Source organism: Humulus lupulus, chromosome 1 (assembly GCF_963169125.1).
Source record: "Humulus lupulus chromosome 1, drHumLupu1.1, whole genome shotgun sequence".
NCBI classification, from domain to species: Eukaryota; Viridiplantae; Streptophyta; class Magnoliopsida; order Rosales; family Cannabaceae; genus Humulus; species Humulus lupulus.
Window position 1 is genome coordinate 270,300,188 of NC_084793.1, and position 10,631 is coordinate 270,310,818.

At 32.2% G+C, this 10,631-nt stretch overlaps 2 protein-coding genes across 4 annotated transcripts; one reads left to right on the forward strand and one right to left on the reverse strand.

Annotated features, from left to right (window-relative positions):
* The first annotated feature begins 2,751 nt into the window (after positions 1–2,751).
* Positions 2,752–6,062, forward strand: LOC133806636 (elongator complex protein 4). Of its 3 annotated transcripts, none has more exons than XM_062244731.1 (9): positions 2,752–2,926; positions 3,111–3,337; positions 3,444–3,670; positions 3,763–3,838; positions 3,997–4,153; positions 4,624–4,702; positions 4,989–5,148; positions 5,227–5,318; positions 5,677–6,062. In XM_062244731.1, the coding sequence occupies exons 2-9, from the start codon at positions 3,205–3,207 to the stop codon at positions 5,842–5,844; spliced, it is 1,092 nt and encodes a 363-aa protein (XP_062100715.1). In that variant the 5' UTR covers positions 2,752–2,926; positions 3,111–3,204; the 3' UTR covers positions 5,845–6,062. The 3 variants fall into 3 exon arrangements, with proteins under 3 accessions (XP_062100715.1, XP_062100724.1, XP_062100720.1); XM_062244740.1 differs by having other exon boundaries at positions 2,843–2,860; XM_062244736.1 differs by lacking the exon at positions 2,752–2,926 and having other exon boundaries at positions 2,963–3,337.
* An 85-nt stretch (positions 6,063–6,147) lies between these two features.
* Positions 6,148–10,142, reverse strand: LOC133806649 (probable mannitol dehydrogenase). The gene is made up of 5 exons (XM_062244747.1): positions 9,970–10,142; positions 9,389–9,502; positions 8,239–8,755; positions 6,556–6,709; positions 6,148–6,462 (listed from the first exon to the last, which is right to left on the reverse strand). Exons 1-5 carry the CDS (start codon positions 10,041–10,043, stop codon positions 6,257–6,259), a joined length of 1,065 nt encoding a protein of 354 aa, XP_062100731.1. The 5' UTR covers positions 10,044–10,142; the 3' UTR covers positions 6,148–6,256.
* Positions 10,143–10,631: the final 489 nt, after the last annotated feature.

Sequence of the window (10,631 nt, forward strand, 5' to 3'; positions counted from 1 at the left end):
TGGTCATATTTGATTTTGTTTTTAGATCTTTTTTTTTGTTAGTTCGGCAAACTAACCAGTTACTATGACAATCTGGTTTTGTTTTCATATTTGTGTTTCTTTTAGACCTAGCTGTAACTAGTTACCATCGCGATAATTTTCTTCTTCCTTCTTCTTCTTCAAGGTTATTTTCATATCTAATTATTTTGTTTAGATTTGAAATTTTTTCCAGATGTAGTAAAGTAACTAGTTACCTTCTTCATGATAGGGGTAACTAGTTACCACCTTCATCACCATCATCATCTTCTTAGATCTAGTTTTTTTTAACCATTTTTATTTTATTTCTAGACTTGACTCAGTAATCAGTTTCCATTTAGATGTTATTTTGATAGGGGTAGGGCTGAGCATCGATCGGTTTGATCGGTTTTTTACAAAATTAAAATCCAAAATTCAGTTTTCGGTTTGGATTGGTGCATTCCGAAAACTGACCCATCTCTAAAATTACTAAAAAACAACCGACCTTTATCGATGCTGGTTTGGTCGGTTTAAAAAACGACCCATCATAAATATTTTACTATTTTTTTTATGTGGAAATTAAATCCTGTACCCATTTTAAATTATTCATTTTAATTTTTACCCATCATTTTTAACTCTTATTTTAGTACCCAAATTTTCAATTAATGTACCCATTATACTCCTTCAATTACATGTTTTTTTTTCTCCTTAAACACACTATAATTAGAATGTATTTCTAATTTAACTATAATATGACACATATAATACATATTACAACAACACTTAGAATTATGTACTCAAATAAGAGTAATTTGGGAAATCTCATAATAATAATGAGTAAAATTCAACTAAATATATTTAGTGTCTAATTTTAATTAACTACCCCTAAAAATGTGTAGTTCCCAACTTTTCTCTTTTTTTATTGATAGAGTTCTGTATTCTCATTTATTAAGAAATGTGAAATTTTGCATTCAAATCACTATTAATTAAAAAGTTTTCTTAAAAAAATAAAAAATTAATAAAGAAAAATATAAGTGCTGGCAAGTTCTTCCTTTAATTTTAAAAAACAAACTAAATATGAGCAAATATAATTCATCCAATCCAAATTAATATTCACAAATCACAAATAAGTAAATAATCTCACCAATTCAAAAAATTTAATAGAAACAAACGAATTAGAATAAAAAACTCTATCTAAATCCAAGTAAGTAACTAATGACAAAACTCAATTCCTCAAAAAGATGTAAATCTGAAACTTAATCAAAAGAAAACAAACAAAACTGAAAACTTAATCAAAAGAAAAAAAAAATACATAAATCTATCATTTGCAATAATAAAAAAATAGAACACAAAAGAAATCAATATAAAAAAAATGAGATAAATGAAAAAAGAGATTTATACCTCTTTATGAAGCTGTCGAACCCGAAATGGACAATGCATGGGAGAGCCAGAGGAGGAGAGGCAAGGAGAGAATGCTGTCGGAGAGTGTTGAGTCTGCCGACTGTGAGTGTGAGAGTACGAGAGAGAGCGGGTTGTGCGCCGCCTTTGTCGACTGTCGCCTAATCGTGAGCCTCCATGAGACAAACTGAGCCACCACCGTGATCTTGCAAGCTGCCGTGAAGTGAGCTGGTGCCGTGAAGTGAGCTGGTAAGGCAATGAGAGGGAAGAGCCGAAGAAGAAACACAGAGTGGCTGTCTCAGACTCAGAGAGAGAAAGGGAATGGGATGATGATATAATCGGTGGTGGTGCCCTAGTCTTTGGAAATCTGAAGCCTTTTCAAAAATAATATTTTTATTTAATAACGTTAATAATTAATACTTATATAATATTATATGCGCATTGTTAATATCATAAATGTAAAGTAAAACTTAATGATTTGAGTATGTATTATTCTGTCAGTTTTGGTGTTAGAGGTCGGTACACCACCAATTATCATACTGACCGAACAACTTCGGTTTTCTCCTTTAGCGTTTTTTTGGTCTTCGGTTTAATTGATTTTGTTTTATTTGGTATTCAGAATGTCAGTGTACATAATTTTTTTCGATTTTTTAGATTTTTCTGCTCAACCCTAGATAGGGGTAACCGGTTTTTCAAATCTGACATCAACCCATTACCCATTACAATTACTTGTATGATATTTTTACAAAAATATATAAAAAAGAAAAAAAAATATTTTGTAAAATATGAATGATAAAAAATATTATATTATACCCTAAAAAATATTATAACTATATTAAAAATATTTAATATAAAAAATATTTAATATAAAAAATATTTTATAAAATATGTTTAATAAAATAAAATTAATCAAAATTACTAAAATATCCTCACAAAATTTCCAAAACTAGTTACTAAAATTTCATACAATAAAATATGGTATTAATACTAAATTATTACAAAAATATGAAAAAAATTCAGAAAATACCATAAAAAATGCATTATATTTAAAATGCCATATTTATCAAACTTTTGGAAAATTTCCCATATTCCATGTAAATTTCACTTGGTTATATTGAAAAATTTGTTCACTAAATTTGAGCCCAATATACTATTTTTTTTGTACCGATTTTAGAAATTTAATGTACAAGAGTATTATTGGAACAATGGTAATATTTTATTAAAATAAAATACACCAAATAAGTATATCTCTTTTTCAAAAAAATTGGCACCAAGAGAAGCAAGGGGAAAAAAAATTGGGGCTGCTAATACCGTCACTCTTCTTTAAAACAAAATAAAATTATTTTTGGAAAAAAGAAAAAGAAAAAGAAAAAAGAAGAAGACTTTATTGAATTAGAAATAAGAAATCACAGACTGTTCTCCTACAAGAAAGAAAGAAACCCAGTGGTTGAAATAAGGAGTTATGTAGGTGTGTGACTCGCCATGTTGCATTACTGCCGCTGCTCAAATATGCATCGTATTTTAAAATTATAAGGTTCACATTTAACAAAATTAACCGTATCTTTAGTATAGCATTATATATTTCTTTCAGTCTTCTGTTCTTTTTAAATGTAACATTCAAAACTTAGGCATGCTAAACATATATCATTAGAATTTACATAGGGGCATTTCATCGAACAGTTGGTCTTCATTACGATAACTTATACTTACATTTATAGAAAAGGCAGCCACATGGGGCTCCTCCCCTGCTAGAAAGAAACCAGCGGGCCTTGGTTGTTCCGCTAAACGCGGTTGGGAGTGTTTGTGGTGGCCATGGCTGCTTGCAAGACCCGGACAAGCAGCTTCTCTCGCAATTTTTCGGCCATTTCATCTTCTCAAACTCCTAGTCTTAAACATGGTCCTAATGGAACGACCTTCATCTCGTCCGGAATACCAGACCTTGATAGTATTCTTCTATTGCTTGCAAACTGTCCAATTTAAGCATTGAAGTTTTTTCTTGTAATTTTTTTTGCTATTAGATCTTATGCTTTATTTTTTTTTTCGATGTTCAGAGATTTTAGGTGGTGGGTTTCCTTTAGGAAGCCTAGTTATGGTGATGGAAGATGCAGAAGCACCTCATCATATGCTTTTATTGAGAAATTTTATGTCTCAAGGACTTGTCCACAACCAACCTCTTCTCTATGCTAGTCCCTCTAAAGACCCTAGAGGATTTCTGGGTACTTTACCTAGCCCAGGATCTTCCAAAGACAATATGTCTAGCAAGCGTGAGTCTGAACAGGTAAAGTCCTTTTCTTTTCTTAATTCAATTATATTTGGTTGTTATTTGGTGTGGGAACTAATAGTGTACTAGTTTTCTTGGGAAAACTTCAGGAGAAAGGATTGAGGATAGCTTGGCAGTACAAAAAGTATTTTGATGAAAATCAGCATAATTTAGATAGTGATAGGGGTGAGTATGATTTTAGTTGAATTATCTTGTCTCATTGGTGTTCAAAATCTATTGTCTAATGAGAACTGGGACATTAACTATATGCTTACACATAGCTCAACAATGAAGTATCATTTTGTGCAATATGATGATGCTACGATGTTATGGATTGTTCTTAGATAGTAAGCAAGAGTTTTGCAATGAATTTGACTTACGGAAACCCATGGAGAGACAATTTTTAAGTGGAAAGCAGATAGATTGTGTCAGCACTCAAGATGCACCGAATCTAGTTGCGCTTCAAGATCACTGTGCCACATTCTTATCTCAATTTTCAAGGTTTGTCATTTATGCTTTTCTGGCCGAAAATCAAAGTTATCTGATAGTAAACAAGTCTGGTCTTCCAAGTTATATTTATTTGACCTGCAGTTCCAAATTGGTGATCTATTGTATTATAGAGAAAATGTGCTGTGTGTTCTTTTTAAATGCAGGCTTAGTGAAACTTAAGGCCACTTCTGTGTGTGTAGCTTCCAAGAGGTTACACATGAGACTGCCTCCTTTTAAAATTCCTTCAAATATGTAATGTTACTTTAAGAAATCAAGATTGCTTGTGTGTGTGCTCTTTTAATATCATTCTTTGTTTCTTATTAGCTTTTAGAATTGTTTCCAGAAAGAGTGTGTGAGCATTATTATTTTAAGCTGAAAGAAAAGCAATTCATCTATGGCATAATGTGGGTATGACTGTGGTATCCCTGTTTTAGTTTGGAACATTAACATTTGACTTTTCTTTTTGATTTGCTCCATTCTAGAAACGATGGTAGTGTTCCCCTTGCGGGTCGCATTGCAGTTCAGTCATTTTGCGCTCCACAATGTGTATATTCCACCATGGTTAGTGGCAATTACAGTATTCTCTTTGGTTGTTTTTTCAGTATAGTGTTTCATTTTGCCTTAAATTTTTATCGAGTTTTTCAAAGTTATATAGATGCTCTCTCTGAATTCAAATATATTTTTTCTATTATTGTTAATGAAAGACAATTCTTGTTTAGGGTACCTTCTTGGTATCTTTAAGGCCCTCATTTTCTGTAGAAACATTTTGGCTGTTCAATTTTAGTAATTCTCAATGGAAAGTACTATAAATGCTAGTTCGTTAAACATTCTTACTGTTGGCATTCAGGAATGGGACATGCTTTCCTTTATTAGATCTTTAAAAGGGATGGTGCGGTCTTCAAATGCAGTTGCTGTCGTGACCTTTCCATCAACTCTTCTTTCATTATGTACCTCTAAACGGTTGCAGCACATGGCAGACACCTTGCTGTCTGTTAAGGCAATTCCAGGTCTATAGTCAGCTTTTACATCTGCTTTGCCCTCTTAATAGTTCTAAAAAATATCTCTTACATATATACTTGATTCAGATGAAGACAAGGAATTGGCAAAGCTTCTCACTGGTTACCAAGACATGGTTGGCCTGCTTAATGTGCACAAAGTAGCTCGTTTTAATACACAGGTACACTAAAATGTGCTTCATCATAAATTGAATATCTTATTAATCACTGTTTGAGCGTTTAATTAATATTCAGTGCTTTTAGTTCAATTGATCATGTGTTCATGGACATATGTAAAAGCACCAACCTGTTCACTTGGTTTTCTGTACTCTTTGGCTCTCAGCCTTCTTGATATAGTTATTAACAAGAAGCATCCTGTTACCTTAAAGTCTATTAGTTTGTTGTTAATGTCTCACTTAAGACATGTTTGTTAGAAATTGATTATCAAAATGGTAGTTTCAATAAACTGGTTAAATGGACTCTTAATTTCATTACACTAGTTATAGCCTCACTTGTCCGTTCACTTGATTTTGTGAGCAGGTTCCAGTGATTCTTGAGGCAACCACATTCTCGATAAAGTTGCAGAAGCGAAGGTATTTGGTTTTGGAATGTCTGAATCAAGCTCCTATTGATGGTTCGAGTGGGGCTTCATATGGCTCTTCTGGTAGTTGTTCTGGGTCCTCTAAGACTGGAAGTCTTGATTTCTAGGTTCTAGCTTAAACTAAGTCATCCAATTTATTACCTCATGATATCCTCAAGTGCTGCATTGTTCTTTAAGTTTATTTTGTTTCATAAATGGTTTATTTTTTAGAATATCATGGTGCGGTGGTAACGGTGCCCTGTGCTATAAAGTTTAGAACTACTTTTGGTGAACAGAAGTTGACAAAACAAAACAGGCTCATCATACACGTTACATATTTACATAATTGTCTTAAAAGGGTCTTTTTTTTCTTTCTCAAAATATGAACTCAATTGATTGACAAGTCATGGAAGATGGATGATCAAAGATACTGATTCAAACATCTAAGAAAGTGGATTTTTCAGGACGAATCAACTGATTATTGTTACTGTATGAAATTACAAGAAAGAAAGGAAAAAGGGAAATTGGATGGTCGCAGTCTTACATGGTAGAGTTCAATGTGTTTCCTATATCAATCACAAAGCGATATCTAACATCTCCTTTTGAAAGACGCTGTAGTGCAGTGTTAACATAGTTCATGGGAACAACCTCAATGTCTGGTGTTATATTGTGCTTGGCTGCAAAATCAATCATCTCTTGTGTTTCCTTCATTCCTCCAACGCAACTTCCAACCACAGCCTTTCTTCCTATAATGTACATCAATACACGAAACAAAAGAGTTATTTTGGCTCTTAAACATTGGTATTGTCCAATTAGTATAATGGGATTTATGTACTTACCAAATATCAAAGGCAAAATTGGCAACTCAAGTGCTTTGTCAGGAGCACCAACCATAACCAGCTTTCCATGAGACTTTAAAAGACCAATCAAAGGCAGAAGAGGATGGAAGGCAGAAACTGTATCAATGATGCCATCCATGGTGCTTGTAGCAGCCTTCACCAACAAAAAGTTAAAGCAACAAATAATTAAAAAGAACAGCTCATATATATGAGACAATATATTAATTGGGGATTACTAATTATCACCTATAAAACAAAATAGAATTCATAATCTCACACTCGTAAGAAGTAATCTTTATTCAATCCAATACTACACAAACATACATTAGTCTTAGTGTTAGGTTTACCCCTATCAAATCCATACTTTGTTTTCCATTTCAATGAACATATTCCATTTTGCGCACCAAACACATTATAAGGGGCAATCTCAAACATGTTTTTTTTTTCTATTTTGGAAAAAAAAAAATTCTGACACCCTGTATATACGAAAAAAATGTTTTCTTTGTCATAATGCTTGGTTTTTAAAATTCTCAACATTTTTGTCACTTTTAAACATAAAAAACTCTTCAGCATTTTTTGGTCGCTATTAAATATGAAGAATGGGGAAAAAATAGTAACTTTTAAATTAATAAACCACCGTAACGGAAATTTGTATAACTTTTCAGGCCAAAAATGTGTCAGAGATATATATTTAGAGAGAGAGAGAGAGACTGGACTACAGGAAAAAAAAATTGTGAAAAAGAGAAAAGGAGAAAAGGAAGAGAATTTCCTAAGATACCATAAAAGGGGATTATACTTATTTTCTCCTTAGATATTGTGTTTTGACAAATTATTTTTTGGATTTGTGTTTTGTAAAATGGTTTAAATAGGCTCCTAAACCTGATTTTGATAAAGAAAAAATTGAGTATAACAACACAGTTCTTAGGCAGAATGACTGTATTTTTGTTTTGAGTTGTTAGTTTGATGAATTATTTGTGATTTTAGTTCAAAAACTTTGATCAAAATCAGGTTTAGAGGTCTATTTGAACTATTTTAGAAAACACAGAGTCCAAAAAGTAATTTGTCAAAATACATAATCTAAACAGGTAATGATACAAAATATAGTCTAAAAATGTATAAATCCTAAAAAAAAGGTCTAAAATTGAAACTTTTATCTTTTCAAACTAGTTTGTTAAAATGGTTTATACTTTTTTAGACCCTGTGTTTTGACTTATTACCTGTTTAGATCCTGTGTTTTAACAAATTATTTTGTAGACCCTGTGTTTTGTAAAATGGTTCAAATAGGCCCCTAAACCTGATTTTGATGAACAAAAAATTGAATATAACAACACAGTTTTTAAACAAAATGACTGTATTTTTTCTGAGTTGTTAATTTGATGAATTATTTGTGATTTTAGTTAAAATTTTTTTGATCAAAATCGGATTTAGGGGATCTTTTTGAATTATTTTAGAAAATACAGAGTCCAAAAAATAATTTGTCAAAACACAGAATTCAAACAGGTAATGAGCCAAAACACAGCGCCAAAACACGGCGCCTAAAAAAAACATAAACCCTTGTTAAAATTATAAACACTCTAAAGTGAATCATGTTATTCTTTTCTAACTGTATAAGGCGACAACCACAAGCACTCTCAAAATACAGATATTAATTAAGAAAAAAGCTAGTAATTTGAAGATACGCACCTTGATCTGAGCCTGGTCACTGCTGACCAAAAATGAATCAGCACCAAAACGTTGAATAGCTTCGTCCTTCTTGTTAGGAGAGGTACTGATCACAGTGACCTTAGCTCCCATAGCCTTGGCAAATTTGACTGCCACGTGTCCTAGTCCACCTAGACCAACTATCCCAACATGTGCACCTGGTTTATCGAGTCCATAATATTTCAAAGGGCTATAGACTGTAATCCCAGCACAGAGGAGAGGAGCAGCGGCATCAAGGGCAATGCCGTTTGGGACTCGAACGAGGAAATGCTCATCGGCCACCATGAAATCAGAGTAGCCGCCGTGAGTGGTGGTTCCGTCGAAGTACTTGGCGCCACCGTAGGTGAGTACCATCTTGGGGCAGTAGTTCTCGAGGTCGTTGCTGCAATCCTCGCATGAACGACATGATCCCACCAAGCAACCCACGCCAACTTTGTCACCCCTTTTGAACTTCTCCACTTTGCTTCCCACCTCTGTTACTACTCCAACAATCTCATGCCTACGTTAAGTACAATTACACTATACTTGATCAGTTATATAAAGAATACCTATGAACTCTAGAATGTTAAATTTTGACATGTAATCATTAGTCATTCTCTAACAAGTCATGCATGTAAATTCATAACAAATTTATATAGAGAGTGTTTCAAATATTTGTAATTATTTAAATGAACTAAAATTCTACAAAACTGATTCGGAATTTATCCATTTATTATAATATTTGAAAAAAAATAATATTATTTAGCATTGCGACTAAAATACAAGTATTCTTTTATAATGTGATATTTTTTAAACAATTTTGAATGATGTCATAAATATTAGTCTAAAACTCCATTCAATTCAAGCAAAAACCAATCTATATTATTCTACATGCTCATCAAGTGAGGTTAATTTGATTCATTGATACCATTAATTAATAATTTTAAATATGATAATAATTAATTAATATGGGTGACTGGGTTTGGGTAAATGAAATATTTTTTAAGAAAAAATAATAAGTAGGAAAATTCTTGAGTAGTTGAATTTGTGATAAACAATATTTGTTACATTCTAAAATATGAACTTTTGGATCCTTTATAATAAATTAGTAAACAAATATATTCTTGAAAAAAAAAAGAAGAGAAATGAATACCCAGGTACGACAGGATAGGCGGAGATTCCCCAGTCATTCTTGACCATGTGCAGGTCCGTGTGGCATATTCCACAGTACAACACCTTAAATGTAACATCTTTTTCTCCATTTTCTCTGCAACCAACCACCACCCAATTATTACCACAAATTAACTCTTCACATAAAAACTATATAACAAATTTGGAAAATCATAATATTTCAATATAATTTGAAGTGTTACTGGTGTACTAATTTGTTAAACAAAATAAAATGTATGTATATTATTATACAATAATTAGACAAGATGTTTCATTTGAGCATATAACAACCATATAAGTTCACACTTTACCCTAAACTCATCAAAACTTAGCTATTTATGTATATCATTGTATAGTTTATAGAAACTGTTTTTCTTTTCACTTTTATCAGGGTACTATTTCTAAAATGCAATCTCAACACTAGTTTAATTTGACGTGTCAATGTACTCGTTCTCAAAAAAGAAAAGGAAACAAATCCCAAATCACTTATTTTCGTTTGAAAAGTATATGTATTTTTCAGTAAAATATATATGAGGCAGGAAAAAGAAAAAAGAGAAGTAAAACCTTCTGGAAAAATGGAAGGGTGAAAGAATGCCAGAAGTATCTCTTGCTGCCCATCCAAATGCCTTCTGTGCCATTTTTCTTTGTTCTGAAACTGAATGAGAGAGTGAGAGTAAAAATGAGACTCAAATAAGAAATGGTTGGCAGAGAGAGAACTTTATAACATCTGCTTTTGAGGTGAGATAGTAACTAAATTAATCTCCATAGTGGGAAGTGAACAGTATCTCATTAGGTAGTTCACAACAATAAATTTCATTAACTGCTATGGTTGTGAGATTCATGTTACTTATTTGAATGGGTCTGATCTGGCCACCAATTTTCTTCACCCTTGTCGGTGTCTGTGTTGGAGACCCTATCCTCTAGACTACACTTTTTGCAAACTAATAATTTTTAAATGTTAACCACCACGAGTACAAGTCTTTTTTATTTATTTTTGCTAAAGACCATGTCATGTTTGTATAATTTATATTACATCCCTATGTTTATTTATTTTATTTAAGATATATATATATATATATATAATACAATTTGTAGCTTTCTTATTTTACAATGAATAATTAAATCACATCTCATTCTACAATCCCTCTCCTAGGTGAGCTAGACTGCTAGAGCTTTTTTCATACTGTTAGACCAACTTTTTTTGAGCTGGCTATCGGGGCTCCTTA